The 24644-nt window shown below is 39.8% G+C and overlaps 4 protein-coding genes across 16 annotated transcripts in view; 1 reads left to right on the top strand and 3 right to left on the bottom strand.

The window, feature by feature from the left end:
* LOC113586098 (adhesion G-protein coupled receptor D2) overlaps positions 1 to 3743 on the bottom strand; it is a 54714-nt gene extending 50971 nt beyond the window's left edge. For 2 of the 7 annotated variants that reach the window (XM_027023975.2, XM_027023978.2), the window contains exons 1-9: positions 3592 to 3743; positions 3344 to 3380; positions 3239 to 3266; positions 2748 to 2981; positions 1874 to 2515; positions 1185 to 1376; positions 809 to 882; positions 373 to 660; positions 157 to 268 (exon numbers count right to left, since the gene is read on the bottom strand). In XM_027023975.2, the coding sequence (XP_026879776.2) occupies positions 157 to 268; positions 373 to 660; positions 809 to 882; positions 1185 to 1376; positions 1874 to 2515; positions 2748 to 2981; positions 3239 to 3266; positions 3344 to 3379 (1606 nt within the window). In that variant the 5' untranslated portion in view covers position 3380; positions 3592 to 3743. Of the gene's footprint in view, positions 1 to 156; positions 269 to 372; positions 661 to 808; positions 883 to 1184; positions 1377 to 1873; positions 2516 to 2747; positions 2982 to 3238; positions 3267 to 3343; positions 3381 to 3591 lie in introns of those variants that run through there. The other 5 variants (XM_027023979.2, XM_035523168.1, XM_027023980.2 and 2 more) reach the window with 5 other exon arrangements.
* A 997-nt stretch (positions 3744 to 4740) lies between these two features.
* Positions 4741 to 17743, bottom strand: kif14 (kinesin family member 14). Its single transcript, XM_035523270.1, has 29 exons — positions 16640 to 17743; positions 16262 to 16516; positions 16072 to 16159; positions 15752 to 15850; positions 15276 to 15328; positions 15164 to 15194; positions 14958 to 15065; positions 14728 to 14844; positions 14299 to 14417; positions 13885 to 14057; positions 13542 to 13689; positions 13385 to 13448; positions 13019 to 13203; positions 11913 to 12015; positions 11633 to 11787; positions 11321 to 11468; positions 11070 to 11222; positions 10788 to 10920; positions 10073 to 10166; positions 9761 to 9899; positions 8989 to 9092; positions 7945 to 8045; positions 7416 to 7652; positions 7074 to 7261; positions 6805 to 6951; positions 6472 to 6594; positions 6198 to 6272; positions 5342 to 5486; positions 4741 to 5233 (listed from the first exon to the last, which is right to left on the bottom strand). The coding sequence occupies exons 1-29, from the start codon at positions 17596 to 17598 to the stop codon at positions 4866 to 4868; spliced, it is 4812 nt and encodes a 1603-aa protein (XP_035379163.1). The 5' UTR covers positions 17599 to 17743; the 3' UTR covers positions 4741 to 4865.
* Positions 17744 to 18290: 547 nt separating this feature from the next.
* On the bottom strand, positions 18291 to 23113 carry ddx59 (DEAD (Asp-Glu-Ala-Asp) box polypeptide 59). The gene is made up of 7 exons (XM_027024001.2): positions 22083 to 23113; positions 21005 to 21187; positions 20578 to 20667; positions 20221 to 20472; positions 19253 to 19405; positions 18763 to 18891; positions 18291 to 18633 (listed from the first exon to the last, which is right to left on the bottom strand). Exons 1-7 carry the CDS (start codon positions 22929 to 22931, stop codon positions 18370 to 18372), a joined length of 1920 nt encoding a protein of 639 aa, XP_026879802.2. The 5' UTR covers positions 22932 to 23113; the 3' UTR covers positions 18291 to 18369.
* A 480-nt stretch (positions 23114 to 23593) lies between these two features.
* camsap2a (calmodulin regulated spectrin-associated protein family, member 2a) overlaps positions 23594 to 24644 on the top strand; it is a 31760-nt gene continuing 30709 nt past the window's right edge. For all 7 annotated transcript variants that reach the window (XM_027023999.2, XM_027023997.2, XM_027023995.2 and 4 more), the window contains exon 1: positions 23594 to 24214. In XM_027023999.2, coding sequence (XP_026879800.2) covers positions 24076 to 24214 — 139 coding nt within the window. In that variant the 5' untranslated portion in view covers positions 23594 to 24075. The remainder of the gene's footprint in view (positions 24215 to 24644) is intronic.

Genomic DNA, 24644 nt, shown 5'->3' with positions numbered 1-24644 from the left:
ACAACCACACCCATATAATCCCCAAATTAACATGGAAATGTATTTTTTCATGTACTACTACATCTATGTGCTCGATATGCCATATAGCACATCACAGTAAACCGTATACTACTGGTACGTCACAGAAAAGTCAACAGACAACAGAGAGCGCTTTACCTATATTTTTTGTTGAAACTGTAAAGGGTTTCCTTTCTGAAAAGATTGTATCCGCCAGTGCCCAAAGCAATTTGTCAATGCTTTCTACAATCATGAATGGTCTAAGGTGTATCTGTAGAAAGCAAACATATTTAGGAAGAATACCAAAAGTATTTAAATGCTTTGAATGTTTGCAGTTATGTCCCACCCCTACTTCCTGAAGCTTTAAACAGTTACCCCTAGTGGTTTCAGATCCAACCATTGCCTGACCAAGATAGGATCAATGATACTGCTGGCTAAGTTCAGGTAGTTGGTAGCCATTGTCTTGAGGACTTCTGAAGAGAAAGCTGTTTTATTGGTTTGAGCAGCTGCAGCCAGCTCAATGGTTTGTATGAGGTACAGCAGATCGGAGGGGGTGATGATATCTGGACTAGTCTCAATAACCCTCACAATAGACTGAGAAAAGAAGCTCAACCAAATTAGCTCATTCTCTGGGAAAAAAGTTGAATTATTCTCTTCTAATTCCTGTGGAGAGAAACAAAAACAATCAGTGAATAAAAAGGATAAGAAATTCAAATAATATAAAATTTGTGCATCCAGCAAAATTAGAGCTGGTCTATTAAGATCTATTATGCCACAGGTCTTTTATTCCTGTGGAAACTCTGCCACTCACAGGGTTGTAATGACTCCTATTAATGACTTGTGTAAATAACGGGGTGTTGGGAAAGCCAAGGTTATCCAAGTGTTCTGCAATCAAAAGTAAACACAATTTTACAAATACAAGACATTTACACACAATCACCAAGCTTTTGTTAGAAGTACAGGTCTCTTCTCCTCTTTGCTATCTGTGTATGACAAATTTATTTTGTATTTGTGGTGTTATTTTTCACTGTGTTTTTGAGTGGCCACCGTTGTTCTAAACAGGGAATAAATCAGTACACAGAGAATGCACACAGCATTTGATAGACACTACAAAGTGCTTCTCTAAGTTGCTCTGGACAAAGCAATCAGACAAATGCTGTAAATATAAATGCAAATAGAGTTATTACCATTCTGAATCTGGCAAACACCCCCTCTTTGTGCCTTGCAGTAATCCCAGCCCCACTTTCCATTGGTAGGGTCAAACATTACACAGGTATCATTATTTTGTATCCATGAATCCTCTAGAGAAAAATTGTGATACTGTAAACTTGCATTCAACCAAGGGACTATGAACTGTTGAGTCAACTGACCATTGATACCTGGGAACAAACATTAATGCAAAATTATCAAAAAGGATGTTAAACACTGCCATTGTGAATATAATAAGCTACTTAAACCAGACCCAGAGTTGTATATTACCTTTACTAAGATCTACAGAAAAACTAATCAAAGCCTGGTGCAAGTACAGATCATCAAGTCATATGCATACTGTTTAAAGAGTCCATAAGAGCCTAGAGTCAGTTTCCCATGAGTTTGGACTGTGTCAGAGGCAAAGCGTTTGTTTTGATGGGTGGGTTTCTGAATTACAGCACACATGAAATATTTACAACCATTTAGGGCTGAGTTTGCCAAATACAACTTGGCCGAAAGTCCATGCATTCATGTTGGTTGAGAGCAGCAGGGGAACCTCATCAGAGGTGGAACTCATTAACTACTGCTTGCAGAAGGCAAAATGTAGTCCAGCATTCAATTAAATTAAATGGGCCACAACCCAACGCCCCCTTTCCCCCAATCACTTCTACCACCAACATTTTACCTTGACACTGAACATGTCCCCAGTGCTTCGGTAGGGAGGGCTCCATTTCCAGCCCAGAGGCGCTCCATTTGAAAAGTAGGCCATAAGGAATGGGTGAACACTCTTTTTCCATGTTTTGGATTTCAGTGGTGTCCAACGCCCGATCCCATATGTAGAGCTGGGTGATGCTCCCACAGAACGCCTCCTCATTTTTCAAGGATCCGCCAAACGTATCTTGATCTTGGCCGATGATAAAAACACCATTCCCCCTGATATGGTCAGTTGAGCAGAGGCCACTCCCATGCCCAACCTCCAGGCCATCTACTGAGATAGACCACTCACCACCCTTACCTGTCCAGCTCACACACAAGGAGTGCCAAGCGGCATCATTGGCAAAGCCTGGTTGGTAGGAGCCATGCATGCCATGCACAAGCAGGGCAAGCTGGATGGGTTCGCTTTGGGTAACTGTAGCTCGGAGCTGGAACTCATCTTTGACTGAGGGCACAGAGTAAGAGAATACAGTGGACTCTCCATGGCAGTTGGGATCAAAGCGAAGTCGAGTACAAACGGTCACAGTAGGCATTCTGGAGAAACTGTACAGGAGTCGAGCAGATTGGCGGTCACTTCGCCTAAAAAATTCCAGAATTAAGGAGTCTGAAGTACCTTGGACAATGGACAGGACAATAAGCACTTATTGGTGGGTTATTTAAAAGAAATCTTTTATTATTTATAAAATGTAACTAGCTGGGTCATTTGAAAACACTAGGTGATTACTGTAGCACCATGTCGTTCTCATATGGTGAGACAGTATATTCACTTTAATATCAGAAATTATTAGGGGAAAAATAAGCATGGTTTGAAAGTAACCTCTCTCAGCATTGTATATGAATCTCACCACTTATTTCAGGAACAATAATCTTTTCAATCCATACAGGCTGGGAGATGTTCAAGGACTGCAGAAAGTTGGTCAGTTCTTGGTGCTCTTCAACACTGGTTATCACTGCCAAGGTGCTGGACCGCTGTTTACACAACCTATGGACAGCATGCCACTGCAGCTTGCCTGGTACATATTCATAGTACACCTCCTCGTTTGGCAATGAGGTTCCGCTTTCCGCAGCAATTTCAAGAGCTGTCAGGTGATAAAAAGAGATTCTGTGCCATCATTGATAGCCAAAGAACTGATGGTGTATCCTGCCCTTTGAATTTTAAAGTATTTACAGCACATTTCCTTTTTGCTTTTGATAGTTGTGGGAGAATCACACAAAAGGTAGTAGTTGTCATTAAGTACAGATTTGGTTACATTAGAAATAACATTGCGTTCCATCAATTAAAAGAATGTCTTTGACATTAGAAAATAGACAAGCCTTCTTTTATTGCTAATATTACCTTTTCCAAAGCAGTGATGAATCCACACCTGGAAAATACAGAAGTCATTACATGAACCAATATGAAGTTATAAGAATGACACCTTAAAAAGACGAAGGTACTTACAATAATATTTGAGCAAATCATTTTCAACAAATGCATCCTGCAAAGAAAAAAAAACATAGGACAACAGGTCTGAGATAGATTACTAAAGACAGACCTCGCTTAATTAGAAATTTGTTAAGGAATACAGAACTAGCCTGGAAATCTTCGGTAAAATCTGCAGTAAACACAAAAAATTTAACATATCTCGAACAGCCTAAATTAGACTAAATTAGACTACCTAGAACTACAGCGAACTGTTACATAATTACCTGTTGCATACCTTTCGAAGTCGATACGATTTCCTCACAAAGTACCTAAAATATTTTTTTTCCCCCAAATGCGTCGCCTTCTATTTCTGTTCTTGAAAACAAAACCGCAGTCGTAGCATACAGTTTTTGTCACTAGCGTCTTCGACAAAGGAAACTCCTTAATGATATCAGAACCCAAGAATTCATTGAGAGAATTTCAAGCTGCAACGCCAGCGTGGAGGAGGGCGTATGCGCGCGTTCAGCTTTTGCAAACGAGAGAAACTGCGAAAGTAAATGTCAGTTCTGTGATTCTGTATTTGGAACACACATTAAGATCATTAGATCCAACCTGCAGCGTACACATTTTGTAGAATTTGCTACATACATTGCAATTTATGCTTTATAGAGAGAGAGAGAGATATCTATAGATATAGATATCTATAGATATATATATAGAGATCTCTCTCTCTCTCTCTCTATATATATATAGAGAGAGAGAGAGAGAGAGAGAATCTCTCTCTATAGATATATATATCTATAGTGATATCTATATCTATATATATAGAGATCTCTCTCTCTATATATATATCTATAGTGATATCTATATACATATAGAGAGATCTCTATATATATCTCTATCTATATATATCGCTATCTATCTATCTATCTATCTATCTATCTATCTATCTATCTATCTATCTATCTATCTATAAAAACCTGGGTTTAATCAGGAAATGTAGACTAACAGGCAAAAGTACATTATAGCTGAAACCAAATATTGATTGAAAACACCAGCTTATCTATCATTATCAGTGTTTATTATGGGAAATGGTGCATTACTACATGATAAAAGAAACAGTTATAATGGCAACAATATATAATTTGTCTTTTCTGAATGCATGTGGAAAATATCTTGGTGCAAAATAGCAAACTGGGAGTGAGCAAGTTATTGGAAAATATTTCTAATATTTGTATATAATTAAATTACTAAAAACAATTTTATTAACAATTACAACCTATTACTACATCCTTGGTAACATACAGAGAATTTACACCCTTATTCATATGCATGAATAGAAGCAAAAGCTAGCTGAGGTTGATAACATTTTTCTCCTCCTGCACAGGTGTAATATGACCCCCCCCCCCCCCCCAATTAACATGAAACCAAGCTAAATCTTTCCCTTCAAATCATACAGTACTGCAGACAATGTGCACATGGGTATCCATCGACACAAACTAGACATGTCCTTAAACTAGTGCATAAAAGACTACTACCGCATTTGTCTGAGGACACATCATACCCAGCGAACATCTCTAGAGCAAGAACTGACCCCAGAGGACATAGAGTACACTACTTTAGGTACAGTTCGATTCCTGGTGCCATGACCCAGATCCTGAACCTCTGCTTTTCCAAGGGAACTCTTACAGTTGGATAGCTCCAGATTTTCCTCATCTCTCTCATCAAACAGTGCTGCCAGAGCACATAATGTGGAGTGCACCTCATCTCGTGCAGCCAGAACACTCTTTGAACACGGGAGCTGAAGACTCCCAGCAGAGCCAACATCTGTCTGTTTTGGTAGTCCATGTACAATATCACCAATAGTCTTAGACAAAGACCTGATCGCTTCTTTAAAAGAACGGAGGCCAGCATCACTCCCTCTTCCTGTGGGAACAATTGCCAAAATTACATTGTAAATGAAAGAGAAAAAGTATATGCCATGATAAAGTTTTAACTTCTGATTACTGACAGAAGCTTTGAAAACAACGTTACCTCTGAGAACACGAGACAAGGTGGTGTGAAGCTGCTGAAGAGCTTTGTTTAGCTGAGAGAGCTTATCAGCTGTATTACGCACACGGCCCAGGTGGAGGACATCAACATCCTCAAAACCATTCCATGAAGAGACTGGCTTCTCCTGCTACACCCACATACAAACATGCCCACACAAAGGTTCAGTAATCCAATTTTAATCTAACAATAACCTAATGCAAAAAGAAAATGCAACACTGAGTTTAAACTGCAAACATTTACACTTGTCTCTGTAATTCAAGTACAATTATACTCAAGACTAAATGACACTTAGACTTGATGACACTAGGGAGTGTAGGATTATGCTTATTTTGTTGGATAACCTGCTACTTAAGCATATTTGCACTACACATTTATATTGTATGTATAACATCATCTGGTATGAATCGAGAAAAACCTCTGTGGCAAATATTCTTGATGTTATGATGAGAGAGAAAAAAAAGTGTGTACTGTATATGTAAATGTATTTAAATCAGTAACATCTAACAGGGGAAAAGAAGTTGAATGCCATGTCCAATCTTTGTGTTCCAGCTAGGCTAGGATAGGGAGGGGAGATAATGGCACCCTTTTGAATGCTTACAATGAGGCTGTAGTTTGGACATGGAAGATAACAAAAACAACCACGTTGTGGTGACGGATGACACTATTCAAAACATTTATTATCTTGACGACAATACAACCCAAGACAGATGCGATAAGCCTGCTTGTGCACATTGTTTCATAGTGCTGTAAAACACTAATTCAAAGTCATTGGGAGCTGGTCATCAATTTAAAACCTTTTCCTACAGTGTCAAGATCAACAAGTATTTCTCATACGTACCAGCATGGTGCAGTTAAGGTAGCTTAGCAAAGCATTTGCCACCTGCAGCATTTTTGTTTTAAGGCTCTGTAAAAACTGGAAAGCAAAGCAATGAAATGATTAGTTGCATGAGAAACACATTCCATAGCTCTAGCAAAACAGCCTTTATATTTTTAATATAATTTGAATTTAAAAACCAGACCAAAAAAAAACAAAAAACAGTAAAAACATTTGTTTCTTCATGTTGCATAAATAATTGAAATGAGGAGTTACTGCACAGAATTGGCAAAACAACCTGAGCATTAGGTTGAGCTAGTTGAGCATGTTTGAGCATCTCTGTGCTGATAGAGATGCCCTCCTCTAGAAGAGCTCCAATGCCTCGCCACATGCCCTTTTGCAGAGAAACCATAGCAGGTGTCTAAGGAGAAAGAAGGAGAGAGAGAGAGAAAGTTAAAGCAATGAAGCATATGATGCCAAAATAACAAGTAAGATCATAATACTGTTTACACATGAATTAAAAAGGTACTATAACTGATATTACAGTTCACACCAACTTCTGACACATGAAATGAGTACCCCTAACTTCAAGTGTCATAAAAGGAACCGAGTATTATGAACAAAGTCTCACTTTACTTATGGGGTCTGACACCATTTCAGTCATATGGGTCCCAGTCACTGCTGCCAGCAGACCAATGGCACTCAAGGCAGTGTCCATACACCTACCAGTCTTCCTCTGAGCTTCATGCACCATAGTGGAGATTTCAGAGTCACAGCCCTGAAGAGACAGATCAGCGGGAGATCAAATCACCCGCATAATGTAAACTCCACAAGGCTAAGTAACTACTCAGTGTTGAAAGGTTTATAATATATCTGCAAAAGCTCTCACTTTCCATGTACCTGAATCAGCAGTTGAAAATAGCCTCCAATTTTCTTTACTTCTATCTTGAGCTCCTCCATAGTTTGGGAGGCTGAGAGCGTACTGGGCTTCATGCTGGAGAGCCAGTGCATGGTAATGAACACAGATCTTTCAATAGCAGAAGTGGCCCTCACAAGATGAGCCTGTGCTTCACTGCTGCATGCAAACACTGTTCACACACACACACACACACAGTTAACTATTGCACAATGTTTGGAACTACAGTGCAAAGTGTAATATAGCTGAAGTTCCTTGGTGTTCATGTGTACCGACACTGTTGAATGAGTTGTGATATATGGCTGTTTAAACAAGGGAAAACTTACGGTTCTCCTGACTGTCGTCATCAAGCTGCTCATATAAGCCTGCAATGGAGTTTGCAGCATTGTGAACAGAGAGCAGGTCCAAGGTTAGTCTGTCTGCCAGACTCCCGCACTCCACTGCTGATGGGATGCCACGTAAGTGGGAAACAGTGGCAGCAATCAGATCTTTGCAGATGCCGGGCAGTACAGAGTCTGAGCTGCTGTAGTGAAGTGAAGGAGGCTTATTTACACCTATAAGACCTGGAAAGACAAAAACAACAACAACAACAACAAACTAAATGAAAAACAGACAATAGGATATTATAATTTACCCAGGGCAGCAATGGAAAGTGTGGCTGCAATTCACAATTTTGGCAGATTTTCAAATGTTGCTCAATACATTCTCTTTATGACAGGAGCAATACCATAACTGAACTTTAAAAAGAACATGAGAAAATTCTGATAGATGTGGGAGAGTTAATTATGATGCACAAATCGCTAAAAATGAGTGTCTCTTTAATCAGAACAGCCACCCACATAAAGACTACATTACCAGCAGACTGTGAGGACGAGCAGTGCAAGCTCTGGATAGGGTGCACTCGGATCTCATAGAGTCGTCCAGAGATACGCCTGCTCTTCAGAAGACTCCTGCTCCTGGAAGGATTTCAGTAACAGATGGCCAATCCTTTACCCAGTCATCCAAGCACAATCAATACAGATAGTTCCTTTTATTCTCTGCAATTGTGACACTGCATTTAACATGATTTTCTTTAATCATGTTTAGTGCTTTTATTCAGGCATGTGTGGAACATCCATCAGTCTGCACTGTTCTTTCTAAAACTCCTGAGACCAACATACAGTAGTTTGCTTCCAAGCTACAGTATCCATTTCATTCATTCATTCAACATAATTCTATCAGGTAAATTGTGTGCTATAAATGAGCCTAGTGTACTATCCCAAGCATAAAAGTCACTTATTAGCTAGCTTTTCAAGCCAAGCCTTGCATGCGGACATGGGCCATTCCTTCTCAGAACTGAACTGCAGAGAAGAAACAGTTAGGAGAGCAAGGAGTGAGTATGCTCTGAAAAGAGGCAGCTCTCAGGAGGAAAGCGGCATGAAGGCAAATTAGCTGTGGGTGTGGGCCATGCTCCAGAGAACTGCGCTGGGCAGTGGTAGGGTGAGGTCTGACAATCTGCCAATCTGTGCTTGGCCAGATATCTATGATTGTACTACCATCAAGGTAATAAACACAGCAAAGCAGAAAAATGCAGAAGCAGCTAGGGGTGTAAGCTGTGTGTCTGTGGTCTGAGATAGAGAAGAGAGAAAGAAAAAAAAAAAAAAAAAAAAAAAAAAAAAAAAAAAAAAAAAAAAAATCAAACCCGCCCATTTCATTTGGGTTTATAAAATCTCATAATTACAGAGCTGAAAATCACCCGTATTAATTTTTCACAGTAACAAGAGTTATTTTGTGCAATTTCATCCAAAAGCAGGCATTTTTACAGTGCAGTGTAAATACATACACAGACAAGCCATGGGCCAAGAGGAGGTAAAGCATGATTAAGCACAGTGACATGACTAAGAGGGGGAGTAAAAGTACCTTCTGCGAGAAAAAGACGACAATGAAGAGGCTGATGATATATCTGGCTCCCACTGGTCATTGGGGTCATAAAACACGTCATCATCTTTAGAGGCACAATTTCCCTATAAGCAATAAAATGTCAATTTATTTAGCAACCAGTCTGCATAAGCAAGAAATATAAGAAGCTGCATGCTTTTATCTGTGGACAAGATTCTGTCAATGTTCAAGAATGGTTCCTATGGACATATGAACAACAGGTCATAAAGAGGATAACAGACAGGTTATACGAGAGGGGAATTTGCTTGCATGTCTGTCTGTGCTGCGATAAGCACCACGTTAAAACTCTGGATGCTGACTGCATGGCCCACTTTCATGGATTTAATAGGGTGATTAAGAAAAGGTACAATGAATTCTAACTAATGCCAAATTTTTTTAAAATATTCTAATTCTTTATGCAGTGGAAACTGTGACAGGGAAACATGAATTCGTCCTGTTTTAAGGTCGAATTATAATATCTATGCATTACTTTGTGCTCCATCTACATTAGAGATACATACAATATGCTCATGGCTAGGTGGCAAGATATTGTAATATGTTTGTTAAAAGTGATCTGCTGAAGCATGTCTACCAAGGTGCTTGGAAAGATCCCAAAACTGTTGAAAGTGAAACCAGCAACACTTGACTAGAGGATTAACGCTTTATTTTAGACCAACACTTTTTGGCACACAGGTTTTCATCAGGGTTCTAAATATGTATTAAATATGGCCAGCACTGTTCCATATGAGACTACCTGCTCCAGGTCCCTCATGGCAGCCAGGCTGCTCTGGAACTTCTCCAGGCTCCAGAATGTAGAGATGCTCAGCTTGGTGTTCTGCACTTGGATCTGCACCTCCTCACCTTCTACCGTCTCTTTATCTGACACTTCATGCCTGCGATGTAGTAAAGAGCATTTGAAAATGAAGGGGAGGGAGGTGTGGGTGCCCTTTCAGTGACTAGTGTGATTCATTTTATTTTATTTTTTTTTTAATTAAAACAACAAGAACAAGAACAAGAACAAGAACAAGAACAAGAACAACAACACCCCTGAATGAAGTTTGCAAACCTGCTGAAGACTGTGTGCTTCCTGAATTTTGCACTTATTTTATTAGCCTCTTCAATCATCAGGGACAACTTCATGGCATCCCACTGTGGAGGAGCTGCATATAGCACATGGGCGTATAGCAAATATTTTACTATCGTTGTTATTTGGGAACATTTTATGTGAATGTTAATATTCAGATTGACCCTAATATCTAACTGCTAAACTTGGTATGCATCATCTGCAATGTTGTGTCACTGTGCCTTCAACTGATGTCCAACTATAGCTTAGACCAAGCAGCACCAACATTTATAGCCATGAGTGTGTGAATGCCCTCGGTTAGTCTTTAATCATAACTCAACAACCTTTTTTCATTAAAGCATTGACAATACACACACACACACACACACAAATTATATATAATGTCTTTACCCGTCAATCAATTCTCTTGTGCAAATGGGAACATGCTATACTGCTAAAATTTACAATAGTTGATTTGACCAGAAGATTCAGATGCTTCTCACTTTCACAGTAGCTACTGTATATACTTATAGCCAATATCTCCAACTTTAGCCTAGTTAATTACATTTACAAGCAATCTAATATAAATCTGTCATCTGGGGAAAAAAACAACAGTATAGCCACATATAGACAAATCCATATTATATACCACTGTTGTAAACAAAGCAATAAAACATGTCTAGCAAATAGAGACAAAGTAAGTTGACATTTAACCTACCAGTTTTTGGAGTCTGATTCACTCTCAAGACACGCTTCCTCTGAATCTCAGCTAGATCTTCAGAAACTTTCCTCTTCTCTGCTTCCAGTGCCTCAAGAATCTTAGCATGCCGAATATCATTATCCGCCATGGCCTATAAAAACAAAGAGAAACACCCTTCAAACCTCAGGTAACACCATTCTATTGCTGTGCCATGGCTTTTAAGAAAGAAAAAACAAAACAAAACACAAACAACAACAACAACAACAACAACAACAACAACAACAACAAAAAGGTTAGTACCTGTCTGGCAGCTTGCGCCTCCATTTGCAGCCGTTTTTTGTGCGTGCTCATTTCCTGTTCCAGCAGGCTCTTGGCGGTTTGCAACTCCTCCATTTTGCTAGCCACTCGCCTCCTCTCTGTTTCCTCAGCTCTTTTTCTTTCAGTCTCCTCCTCCTGTGAAGAGGACAGTCTCTCAGTGCTCAAAAGTGACAAATGCAAATGTGAACTACTTACAGCAGAATAACTCCTGCTCAGACTGTCTTTAACCATACAAGTTCTCTCTCCAGGGCCTTTATCCTGTTCTCATACTGCAACTTTTGGTCCAGCAGCTGTTTTTGAGCCATTTGTTTGGCCACTTGGATTCCCTGCATCATCTCATTTTTGGCTTTCACCCGGGCATCTTCGATCTCTGCTTCTAGCCTAGAGACAAAACCAAGAGCATAATGGGGGGAAAAACAAATATAACCCAACACTGCCACCAGATTGTGTAAATACAGTAAACTATCATATTCAATATAATCCTTATATTGCTATAAGTTGCAGCACAATCAGGTAATTATTATTACAGCCGCAAATGAACTCACTGAGCTCTCTGAGCAGAAAGCAGCTCATTCTTGGCAAACTCAAAGTCCTTCTGGCCATCTCCAATGCTCCAGCAGGATGCACGCTTTCCACCCTGCACCTCAGCTGGGTGGTTGAAGCGGAAGTAGTGATCACCTCCCAGGATCACCCTGTCACCCTGGGGAAACCAAACCAGGCTAGGCTGTGCATGTCATCGCTGCCACGCTTAGTCAACACATAACTAACAACCACTGGTATATAGTATGGATGGTTTTGAAGAATGGCTTTTTGTGTCTCCCTTACGTGGTGGAGAACAGTGGCTTCAGACACAAGGTTTCCGTTCACAAACGTCTTGGCATTGTCCATGGGCATAATGCTGACTGTGCCATTTGTATTGGAGATGACACTAAGAAGAAGTCAAAGGTTGAGTTAACAGAACAGGCTGGTCATTAGAATATTTGAACCACCAATCAGTATTTCAATTAAAAGTGCAAGTATTTAATATCACTGAAAACAAATTCCACATAATAACTAGTCTACATAATTTGAGGTCAGAGTATGCCTTACTTGGCTGTTCCAATAATAACAAGTAATTTAGTCAATTATACTTAAATACAGTAAAATTGTATGCAAGAGATGCATTTCTTGTAAAACTGGAAATAAGCAGCATAAATTTCCTGAGCGCCCTAACAAATTCAGACACTAATTTGGGAACATAAAATTCACAACTAAAGCAATGAATGGTATTAACTAACATCAGATTTGAGTTAACATCACCTTGATTTACAGAACCACTGCACGCCTAATGATCTGAGTTGGCTGAATGAAACTTAAATTTATCATTTATCATTTAATGTCTAGCTTCTGTTGTGACTACTGAATAGTCAGCTGGCTAGCTAACACCCCTTATTTCAGTGGCTGAGGGAAAGTCCTAAATTAGGTGGGACTTCGTGCTGAAAGGAAAGCTCACTGGCACAAAAGGCATCTTTATTTTAAGGCCGTCCTTTCAAAGCAAAAGCTAAGCGGTAACGCCAAGCCCCACTCTACTTGCTGTTCTTTATGCCAAAGCTCAAAACATTATTTTGGTCAGCCTTTGAAAACAGGTGAAGCTATGTGGTGGGAGTGTTGCATATTATTGTTTTCCTTTCTTTTTTAATTTGACTTTTTTTGTTGTTGTATTCATGCTGGTCTCTGATATACCCATCTTGTGTAAAACACTTTGGAGCAACATCGGTTGTTTTTAAATTATGCTACAGAAATACACATTAGTTACTTATAAGCTATAGAAGCCACTGCAACCAGGCAGATACTACAGTTCCTAAGTACTTTTTTTAAAAATTATTATTATAGCCAGGAGTCCTTGAGGCCTCTGATACCAAGACTATGCATTTAAGCTAAGGGCATCTTACCAGTGCTCATCAGCAATAAGTGCACCAGACAGCTGGATGTCGTAGGCAGACTCAGATTTGTGCTTGCCAACATTGGTCTGTCCCTCCTTAATCATGTACAGGAGCATCTCTGACAGCTGAGGGTCCTCATTCAGGTTCACCAGGTTGGGAAGCCGGTTATCCACTTTAAATGTGATGCCAACACGCTGAGTGTGAGGAAGAACAAGATGTGGGAACAGGACACAAGAGACCCTTAAAGCTCATACTAAACAGTTAAGATGCTAATAGAACGAAAGATGAAGGGGGGGGGGGGTGTTTCAAAAAACAAAACAAAAAAAACCAACCCCCCGCGCGCGTGCGCGCACACACACACACACACACACACACCTGTAACTCTTTGGTCTCTTCACATTTTCTTGTCTCAGCTTGCTCCAGTTTTTCCTTCCAAGCTCTACACATGATAAAAATAAGAGAACATGGTCAAGTTCTGCAGGTGCACATCGGTTATGTCAGCAGGCAACCAAAAACTGTGCTTTGGGATTACCGGTGAACCTCGGCCATCTCCCTCTCTTGTTGAGAGAGCTGAGCTTTCAGAGCAGTGATTTCCTGCTGAAAGTGCCTCATCTTCTCCGGCTCGATGCCCTGAGAGCTCATCTGGGCCGCCCGCAGCTTCTCCACCTCTGCTTTCAGCTCTGCTCACAGGACATGACGGAACACAAAGGCTTTACACGCCAAGGTACATTTTCTGTTAATCTAGCCTCTGCTGACAGGCTGGTAAGATACACTTCACCCCGAACAATTCTCGGCAGCCCAGTTTGACCTAGGTGATGTGGGGAGCCAAGTGGGTGGTTTCGGCATGGGGGGGGGGTTATCGTGAAGGTGCTGACCCCGAATGAGCTTGGCGTTGGTATCCTCGTTGACCTTAGCTACGTTGATGATCAAACGGGCCTGCTGAGCATAGCGTAGCGTGCTCAGGCTCTCGTCCACGCTGCTGGCAGCTGGGCTGAGGGTCGCGATCATGGCCGTTTTTGAATTGCCACCCAGGCTTTCCTTTAGTAGCCTGGGTGTGAGAGAGGGGATAGTAAGACAGAGTCACTTTCACCGAATCCCTAAAAAGATGTCGGCAAATGCACATGCAGTTAAAAGGCAAATATCTTCCATATCTTCAGCAAGAGCATTATTACTTATGAGAAACGAACTCCACTATCCCATGACGTCATTACACGTCAATGTATCATGACCAAAAAACAACTAAACAATCAATTGTTAAAAAGTTAAGGATGGCAGAGTGTATTACTTACCATGTTAGGACCGACTCCCTGTATGGAGTGAAGGTTTTCTTGCGGCTCCGTGCTTGTTCGGAGAGCGAGGAAATCACCTTTCCCAGAGTGAGCAAAGATTTGTTGATGCTTGCACCCTCCTAAGAATAATACAACTGTCAGACTACTTGTACGCTTAAAGTGAAGAAAGACAGTGAAAATTCTCTCTCCATGTTCAAGGCTCCATCTCAAGGCAAGCTTTAATTTGGCCCATGCATGCTCCCTTAAAGAAAAGCATTGCTCACAGGTCTCTTCAACTTGCAAATCGATCTGACAGCTGCATTACAACGCAACACAACATTTCGGTAGGCAATTTTAGGTTTTACTATTATTAAAACGTATCCCCAGTGACAGTGCAACTCCAAGGGGAAACGAGTGGAGGGGTTAAGGTGTGTACAAACAGCCAAATACCCTCAGCCGGTCTCCTGTGGTCTGAGCAGTGATGCAGCGCTCGCTGCCTGCTAAATCCACCAGGTTGACCCTGCTGATGATCCTGTGGTCGTGCTCTTCTCCTTCCACTAATTCTGTCTGCATGTATCAGGGGGAAACAACATGAAGCAGTAATCTGTTGAGTTAGTAGAAGATGTAAGAAATATTGTCATCTTCTCCCAAATGGATATCTTTGGACAGGCATAACCAACCTTAGTCTGAGTCATGACCAGAGTGAAGACCGAATGAGACCTGGAGCTTTTGTCATTCATGCCCGTGGCAGCAGTAGCTCGTTGTTTGTTGCCGAGCTCAAGCCAGGTCTGATAGGATACAAGAGAGTTAGAAAATAGCTAAATAGATATCTTTACATTCTACTGGAGCTGAATTAATGAATGAAAGCAATTCAAGTCCACGTTACCTGAATATCAGCATAGGAGCTAACCACATTTCTAGAAAACAAACAAACCTTTCACAAACATTGATTTATGCAAACTAGCAATAAAGACATTCAAATGACTATAAATGCTTACGTTGACAGATCCTCAACATAAGGCCCATCGACTGGATGTTCTCGAACTCGCAACTAAAAATGCATGGACAAAGCATGTATAGCGCATAAAATTAAGCAATGGCTCCCAAATTACAAATAGCTGTCAAGTCACCTGGTTTCAACTCCACTTGCTATGTTCTTACAGCAAAGAAGCTATAAAATCGGTAACAATTGTGTTGCACTGATGTTTTTTTGCACAAGTGATTATTGAGTAGAAAGAAAAAATATATTTTTAGTAGTCATCAGGATTATTTTGAGGTTTCCAGTTTGATTCAGTAATTTTAGAAGTGTGTTATCAGTGAATCAGTAATTATGTGTGGTCAGGTGTGGCCCAAGCTGTGTTGTAATGGTTAAAATCTTATACACTGGCTATCATGGATGGTGCTACAGTAAGCCACAGTAATTTGACATGAAACATTGCAGACTACATTTCATTCTACATTTCATTCTACTCACTGGTGTCTTCTTTTGGTTTTGTTCATCCTTCATTACAAGCAAATCATGGATCTTTTCATTGTATATCTCAAAGTAGCTCATTTCCAGATGACAAGTAACCTGTAATAGATAAGCATGATTAACATTAACTTCAAGTAAAATGTCTATAAATGCATACACTATTATCCAAACTAGTGATACCCCAAACAGTCAGCTAATGTTTTGTTTCATTCAGGTTCTTAAGAGACCTAAGCTAGTTAATCACTTGAATACTTGACTCATGAATATTAGAAGCAAAAGTAGAACAATAATGTGGACTGAATGAGAATCCTTAAGCTCACCTTACTATTGTCAACTTTGGAAACCCTTATAAAAAGTTCCTCACAGAATCTTGGTATAACTCCAAGGTCTTCACCAAACCCCATCATGCTGAAAGATGTCAGAAAAATCAGAAAATACTGTTCCCATCATATCCACTGTATTATATGAGCTAAAGAAAGCTTTTGAAAGAGGAAAAGTACTTATACTAACGTGTAGGACTTTCCAGAACCAGTTTGCCCATAAGCAAAAAGGCAAGTGTTAAACCCTTCAAAGGCTCTTTCAAGCAAGGGTTTAGCCAACTTTTCATAAATCATCAGCTGGCCAGCAAAATTTGTGTCTGTTTTCTCCACTGAGTAAAAAGACAAGTCAAAAGAAAATGTGTAGGTTTGTTTAGTCTCGGGATGCTTCACTAGAGTCTCCTGGTGGCTCATGAAAATCACTTGGTGGTCTGTCTCATCCTTTTCCCTGCAAAAATAATACAAAACGAAAAAAAAAGTATTATTAATTTGAAATGCAGGTTTTATGCAGTCACACATAAGGTATTTCAAGTTCAAGTGTGAGGGGGGAGAAAAAAAGACAGTATATTACCGGGGACTGAAAGGTCTTACTCGCACAGCCACAGTAACTGCACTGTTCTCCATCTTCAGTTCCTGGGGTTGTATATATGAAGCTTGGCTCCCAACTTCAGCAGAAGCAGGTGTTTCACCTCCCACAGGCAGTCTAGCTTTAGTTGTGTTCAAGGCTCCACTAGGAGTGGAACTCACCTGACTTATTGGTCTTCTAGCAGGCGTTGAGCGCGGGGTGTGTACCACGTTTCTACTTTGATTATTAATAGGAACCTTTTTATTGGCTGTACCCGCGGGCACCGGTTTTCCATTTACAGCGCTGAGTTGGTTTTGCTGGCGTCTCTCCACACCAGAGTGCTTTGCTGAGACGGATTTTGAAATATCTTTCACTGCCCATCTTTCAAAGACCTCTTTCTTTAAACTTACTTTCTCGAACTTAGTTTTTCCCGTTGGTGTTGATGTTTTGCCTTGCTCGTCAGCGGCATCTCCTTTGACAGTGGCCAAGAAATTCTGCGCAAAACATTCTCCTTTCTCTGTAATCTTGGAAGGTCTGTTTATCGATTTTAGTATGTCTGTGCTTTTAAATTCCGTTTCTCTAAAACTAGCTGAGTGGAGTATAGCTGAACCACTTGAGGCTTGACTGTTTGGCTCTGATAGAATTTTTGAAAGTGTCCACGCTCTTTTCTCTGGCGTCGCTGCTGTATATGAAGTGATTTTTTCAACCGAGCTTGCTCTGTTTCTTCGTTGTAAAGTTAATCGTTTCCCATGTTTTTCACTTTGGTTCTCTGCATTTTCAAGTGGCGTGTGCTCACGGCTCACGGTTCCTTTGCTGTTTGTTTTTCTTTTCTGGAGAGTGAAACGACCTCGAGCAGAAAAACTATTTGACTTCACCCCACATTTACTTGTCTCTGCAGATATTATGTATGTCTTGTTCATTTGTGTAGTTTTATTAGCTGCTTCCTCGCCTTTACAATCATCCATTTTCTTCTCCACTGCCTTTCACCACTCTAAAAAATGGCCAGGTAGGTTAGCGATAGCTAGCTAGTTAACGGACGCTAGATTGTACGGAATTGTGAATGTTTTAAAAGTAGTAAGTCGAGAAATGTAACTTTGTACCTAACGTGTTCACGCGTCTGTCTAGTTAGTGATAGTTATTTTCTGCAAAACATTTAACGTCAGGATTAACCGGCTGTCACTGTTAAAATAACACAAAAAAACCTGTCATGTTCGTTAGCAAGTACACCTTAGCTAAACAAAACAAGACTTTATTTACCTGTACACGCAAAACTGTCTACACCGCCATCTTGCCGCTTCAATTCAAAAAACATTGGCGTAATATTACTGGCTCACAGTAAATTACTACGTCATGTAAAAGGGTCTCCATCACTTCATGTAGTAAAATGTATCTATCGGCAGGTGGCGGTATATCGATGTTTTTAGTTGGACAAACAAGAAAATGTGCTAAATTTCAAAGTGCTATTTTTGACAGCACAGTCCAACCTCTCTATCATATGCTTAAGCGTTTCTAGAGTTAATAGTAAAAGAGGCAGCACAACGTAGTGACTGAGTACACCTGCTAAAGATACTTAACGTCACTGAGACACTGATTTGTAGGTGACTGCAGAGTAAGAGTAATAAGTAGAGTAAATGAAAATACTGATTAAAAAGTTGCATTTAAATGGGGTAAGGACAGCCCATTACATTTATTCAGTGAAAGAAAAGGTAAAATTGTAAATGTAAATAAGATACTTGTCACTTTTTGGCACAGCTCCTGTCATGCTTTTTAATTATATCGATGAGGTTGTTCTTGGTTACGACATTATCCTCTCCTTGGTTACTTCTGCGCCTGGCCCTCCTCTGCTGTTCGTGTAGGTGTGGTGAGTTCAGGAGTTGTGGGGGAAGCAGGGAGCCAGTGGGTTTGACTCTGTTCACAATGTCCAGAAACAAGCGCTTATTGTTGTTATTCATGAAGGTGATTGCTGTTCCTCTGTGTCCTAGTCTTCCTGCCCTCCCAATCTGTAAGCACAGGTTCATGTTAAAACATAATGAAGTCATTATATCCCACTACATAATATCATGTTCACCACAAACAGTGATGATGATGCTGTTGCCAGCAGTGGTTTCTAAGATATAGGCCTATCATACCTGATGGACATACTCATCCATGTTAGTTGGCATATCAAAATTAACCACCAGCTTGACATTGACCAGGTCCAGTCCTCTGCCCAATACACCTGTACTGATCACCACTTCAAACTGGCCCTCAAGTAGACCCTTAGACAAAAGTATATTCAGTATTAGTATTTCTATCATTAGCAAGCTATCAATGTGAACTGGATAATACATGTAAATTTAGTAATCCCCCCATCCACCCCATTGCTCAATACATACTGTCTAGTCTATTATCCTGTCCCCTGCTTAGTGATAGTTTAATCCATTTAATAATGATCTGTATAATTTATTGTATAGTTTTGTTTTAGTTTACTGCATATACATAGTGTATTTACTGTCTGGTTGCACTGTTGTCTGTATCCATCATATTTATTTTCTATTTTCACTGTTGTCTGCTGCTATTAAATACAGCACTCTGCCCTGGAGAAATTATAAAGTAGACTGACTTTCAAAAAGACATTACCTTCAGGATTCTATTGCGTTCCCACTGTGTCTTGTCAGAGTGGATAGCAACTGTATTTAAACCCATAATCTTATGCACAGCCTCACACAAAAGGTCTGCTCCGAGTTTACAGTCCACAAACACTACTACTGGTGGCTGGTAGAGCTTTCTGTCCTGTGGAGAGGAAAACCAGTTCATGTTAAGATGCTGATAAACAAGGGTTTACATAAACAGACATAACATTTTATCACATGTTTTGAAGTCTCAATAAATAAGATTGCATGAAGCTGAATGTGTGAATAAATAATCAGAAGACTGTGAGAATAGAATTATTTGGATCTGTAATGGTTTTAATTACATACGTTTTTAAACAACAAAAAAAAGCCATCATAAACTGACTTGCAAAAAGGAAGTTATTGTAAGCTCCTGAAACTACAGACTCTGGAATCTCTTGAATCTACACTGACTGATGTAAACACATTGGGGTTCACAGCATTGCTCTAAAAAAAACAGGAAAATACATTTTGAGTGTTTCCGCATAATGTCTAACCTTAGACCTGAACCCAAAACTTATTTATATCAAAATCATAGATTGTATATAAGAGATTTTCTAAAATTCAATTTTGTAAACAAGACATTTGCAAATGTGTGCATTCACGTAATGGTAGGTTTTTTAAAAAAGGTTGTCTGAGTGCTGAGCTATTTCTTGCTCCCTGTTCAGTATGAATAGCATGAGCCATTACTCATTTCCTGGATCAGGACTAACGCAGAAGACCTTCCCATTTCCTCTGAAGTAGGGGTAGAATCCCAACAGATATCTATACATGGTCTAGGGTATCCCCACCCCATATTGGCTGAAACCAACATGTTGTGGGTTGAAATAAGGCTATGTCAGCAATTATTAAGCAATATTCCACAACAAAAGAAACAATAAATACTGGTGTTTTATGAATATTAAATTTGGTCTCTCTTGTTACTTCATTACTTACATTTAGAATCTCAAAGAGCTTCTTTTTCTTTGATGGTTCCTCTACCCAGAGAACTATCTGACGAACATTGGCACAGGGTTGGTTCTTCTGACCAATCGTGATACGCACGGGGTCCTGGGTCAGACGAGATGCTAGCAACTCTGTTCCTGCTGGGATTGTGGCTGATGTTAGGAGAGTCTGATGCTCATCAGGAACTTGCTCCAAAATCTCCAGCACCTGCTGCTGGAATCCCATCTTAAGCATAGTGTCAGCCTGAAGCCAGGAACAAAACAGAAGCTTTAAAACAGAGTGGAGCATAAAGCTCAAAACAGCCTAAACAATGAAACAAACTGCACCAAAGAACAAACTAAGCAGTACCTCATCAACAACCACAACCTTGACACTGTCAAGCTGGACAGCCTTCTGTTTCAGAATCTCGATGAGGCGGCCTGGAGTTGCAATCACAAGCTGTATGCACAGGAAACAGGTAAATGATGCTGAAAATTAAGTTGCAACATTTTAGCACAATTTATAGAATTTGTCATTTGTTTATTTATGTTGGTTTTATCTGCCACACTTGCTGTAGTCTTATACGAGTGTAGTGTATTGTCTCCATGAACATGTTGTATGTTCATATTCTAATGTATTATTCAGACAAAGTCAAATATGTTTTCCATTATACTGTTCATTTGTGTATTTATGTAAAGTCAAAGATAAATAAAATAGAGGCGAAACACCCTAGCAGAGGCCAACTGTTCACTGGACTCCTCAATGATACTGATACAAGTGTGGCTTGGAACATTACCTTGATCTTCTGCTTAAGGCGATGGAGCTGGGGAGGTAGGGGCATTCCACCTACAAGCAAAGCAGTCCTCATATTGGGCAGGCCCATAATCAGCTCCTTTGCCTGCCTCTCAATCTGGATAGCCAATTCTCGGGTTGGAGTCAAAATAACAGCCATAGGACCAAAGGAAGTACCTGCTCCACCCTGAAAATCAAAGTTAGGCATCCATGAGAGCACAATCATACACAATAAACTGTGAATAATGTAATCAATTCATCTAATAAAATACTGTACAGCTGGCTTGCTAGTATTTCACCAAAAATGACCTTGTTTCATGTAAACCAAACATGATTTTAAGATTTAATCAAAACGTGCAGATGAATCACACACCTAATAGAAAAGAGGTTTATAGAAAATGATCAATTTTACATCAACGCTTGAAGAATGGACAGTTCAATAAACATTCCATTATTCTGTATGTATCAATAGCTAATAAGTGCACATGCAGCATATTTTCACACATGACCTTTCCCAGAGCAAATCCTAGAATAATATAATAATAATAATAGATAATCTGGAGTCCACTGTGCAATACTGCTTGAAATCAATTTTAACTTAACATACCCAACTAATGCTGGGGCCTTCCTCAGGTGGACAATTTTTTAACCAGACTTTTTAACCTGTTCACACAAAATACTACACTGCCAATTTATTTTATACCTGTGAACTCACTATGTGACATGATTAAAGCTGGGCTTGCTTTATTTTTGGCTAAAATAATTTACATTTGTTGGATCATATGAATGCCATTATTATGATGCACTCATCCTCAGAATGTTCTTACAGAAACACTCTTACATACCATCTATGATTTTGAAAGTTGTCAGAATGTTCACAGTAAACAATAAAATATGATTTCCGAGAGAACCTATTTGCAAAATTACAGGCTTTTGGAATATCATCACTGCAAAAGCCAATACAATGATAATTACCAAAAGTGTCCAGTGTAATAACATATGAATGAACTCTCCCCAACCAGCTGAATACTTGACTTGGTCATTCACTGTTTTTTTATGTGTCTTCTCGCAAAAGATTTTACCTCCAAAGAGTGAAGAACAACTGGTAGGAGGAATGCAACAGTCTTTCCAGAGCCTGTATCAGCTGTGGCAATCACATCCCTCCCAGCTAAACCTACAGGAACCATCTGCATTTGAATGGGGGTGGGAGTCTCATAGCCAGCCTTCTTCAGGTTTATCCTGAGAGCTTCAGGAAAGTCACAGTGCTCAAATTCAATGACTGGTCTGCTGACTTCCTGGCCATGCGTGACAATTGATAACTCTTTCTTCACCCTCTCAACCTGTTCTTCTGTCAGTCCTGCTATGAAGGTATCCTCCTTGTAAGAGTAACTTAGTTTGTAGTCACTAACAACATCTATAGTGCAGTCAGTGTCTGTTGATATAGAAGGAATGCTTGTGTCTTCTTGTTTATTTTTAGAGAAGAGCTTTTGTCCAAGGCCCATGCACATCTTTGCTAAGTGACTTGCCTTGCACTCCAGACTACATACATCGTTGTCGGTACTGTCGCAAATATACTCGCCATAACGGCCGCACATGACACAAACAGGTTCCCCTGGCTCAGGCCACCTTTGGCTTTTCTTGAAGGATTTCACTGGCTCTTCATCATGACCATCCTCTGCCTTTATATCCTCAATTTTCCCAGATAAATTACTCTGGTCGATTTGTAATTCCGTGGAATCTATGTCTTTGTGTGGTTCGTCAGGTTCACCGTCCATTTTGAGTGGAGAGCATATAGAGACACCGGGCACATCTGTAGCAAGTGACGACGAGGTAGAAACAGAATCATTCAAGCTCGTTTTACTTTTCTTGAAGTCTACGTTCCGCTGACTGTCAGTGGCTCTTTTGAATTTCAGGGATCTCGGCATAAACATCTTTTTATCAAGATCATAACCCAACAATGACCGAAGCCAATTGCAATAACAGGCGTCTATCAGTTTAAACAGGAACTTTTAAGACCACTACGATTGCTTATTGTTCCAGTCTTTAGTTGTTTAGTTTCATCAGAGGGTTTAAAACAACATATTCCAGTTTACATTGTCGCTTTTTTAGTGCTCTGATGTGGTCGCGTAAATATGACGAAATTGCCTGTTGACATCATGGGTGATGTAGTTGGTGCTCGAGAGAATACGTTCCGCTGCCCTACTCCCCCATCTATCGAAATTCTTAATACAAACGTTTCATCAACTCAGTTTCTTCAGAATATATATATATATATATATATATATATATATATATATATATATATATATATATATATATATATATATATATATATATATATATATATATATATATATATATATATATATGAGAGAGAGAGAGAGAGAGAGAGAGAGAGAGCGCGAGCGAGAGAGATTACTAAAAAAAATATATTGACTGTATGATAGAAAATGTCGTTCAGTAAACATCTTCGGCCCAAGTTTGTTGGGGAAACAAACCCCAAGCGTCATACAGATTCCCACTGCCTGTTTAGCCCGGATTGTTGTTATGTTGGGCGGATCGCGCAAGCGCACTTGGGGCCGTCCTAGACGGTGCGGCAGGAAAACCGCAGCGAACGTGGATGAATAGATTAGAGATCCTCTAGAGGAGGGAATACCGTAAAAGTGGGATTATGTGGACACGAAGGGCCACTTCGAGTTCATGAAGAGGACAAAGACTTAGTGAATTTGGTTCTCGCTTCTAAGCTGCCTGAAACAGATAAGGCGTGTTTCTTTAAGAGGGAATCGATCGCTCTCATATAGGTCATAGAGGGACCAGAATGGGTGAAAATCTTACGCCTGTACCCCACTTTTTGGATCGAATGGGAACACCCTGAATAGAAGTCCGCAATTCATGAAATTTATCTTATCCTCGAATTAAACTACACGAACAGAACACGATATGTGCAACATTAACTGAAAGCAAACCATAAATACAATTTCGGTGCACTGAATTCCTTAGGAAGGATGTCATCGTTTTCCTTGGACTTGTAGGAAACCATACGGCAGTCACACGGCTGGTACTGATACTGATAACATGGGGGATTTGACGGTGTCAAAAGACTGGAAAAAGACTTTCATTGTCCCTGCTATTAAATCTTTTGAGCATTATGAGTTTAACAGAGCTAAAATCCGTGCAAGTCTCACATGGCTTGTGGCCAAAGCATTTGGTACAGGTAGGTGGCGTCCTTTTCTTTTCCTTATAGGCAACCTTTTTTGTTTGTTGATTTGTTGTATCACTTTGTCTGAGAAATCTTTATTTTGATGGCTCCAAATCATATCAAATATATTTTGCTTATATATTTTGCTTAACAAAATTATATGATACACATTTTACGTTCAGGCAAATTTATTATTTTATTAGGCCACTGGTTTATTAGGTCATTTGGCAAAATGTCATTATTTTGCATACATTACCCAGTATTGTAAGTCGATGTTTGCCTGGTTCGTTAGACTATAACAATAACAAATTGTGAAAATGCACGGAGGTACGCTAAGAAACAATAACGTAGCTATACTTATATTGTTATATATTTCCCTCTTTTTAAAGGTAAGAGGCCACACTGTCTAATTTAACAATCACTGCTAATCCAGGCTCAGAACTAC

Source organism: Electrophorus electricus, chromosome 26, assembly GCF_013358815.1.
Source record: "Electrophorus electricus isolate fEleEle1 chromosome 26, fEleEle1.pri, whole genome shotgun sequence".
Classification (NCBI taxonomy): Eukaryota; Metazoa; Chordata; class Actinopteri; order Gymnotiformes; family Gymnotidae; genus Electrophorus; species Electrophorus electricus.
This window is presented reverse-complemented; position numbering and strand designations above follow the sequence as displayed.

Coding starts and splice junctions, on each gene's coding strand:
- ddx59 (XM_027024001.2), bottom strand. CDS start 22,931: ATGTTTATGCCGAGATCCCTGAAATTCAAAAGAGCCACTGACAGTCAG. Junction 20,668..21,004: donor GCCTTAAGCAGAAGATCAAG/GTAATGTTCCAA, acceptor CTGTGCATACAG/CTTGTGATTGCAACTCCAGG. Junction 18,892..19,252: donor AACGCAATAGAATCCTGAAG/GTAATGTCTTTT, acceptor CTTTTGTCTAAG/GGTCTACTTGAGGGCCAGTT.
- kif14 (XM_035523270.1), bottom strand. CDS start 17,598: ATGGATGATTGTAAAGGCGAGGAAGCAGCTAATAAAACTACACAAATG. Junction 12,016..13,018: donor CTTATTGCTGATGAGCACTG/GTAAGATGCCCT, acceptor ACTTCTTCTTAG/TGTCATCTCCAATACAAATG. Junction 11,223..11,320: donor AGGCCCTGGAGAGAGAACTT/GTATGGTTAAAG, acceptor TCCTCTTCACAG/GAGGAGGAGACTGAAAGAAA.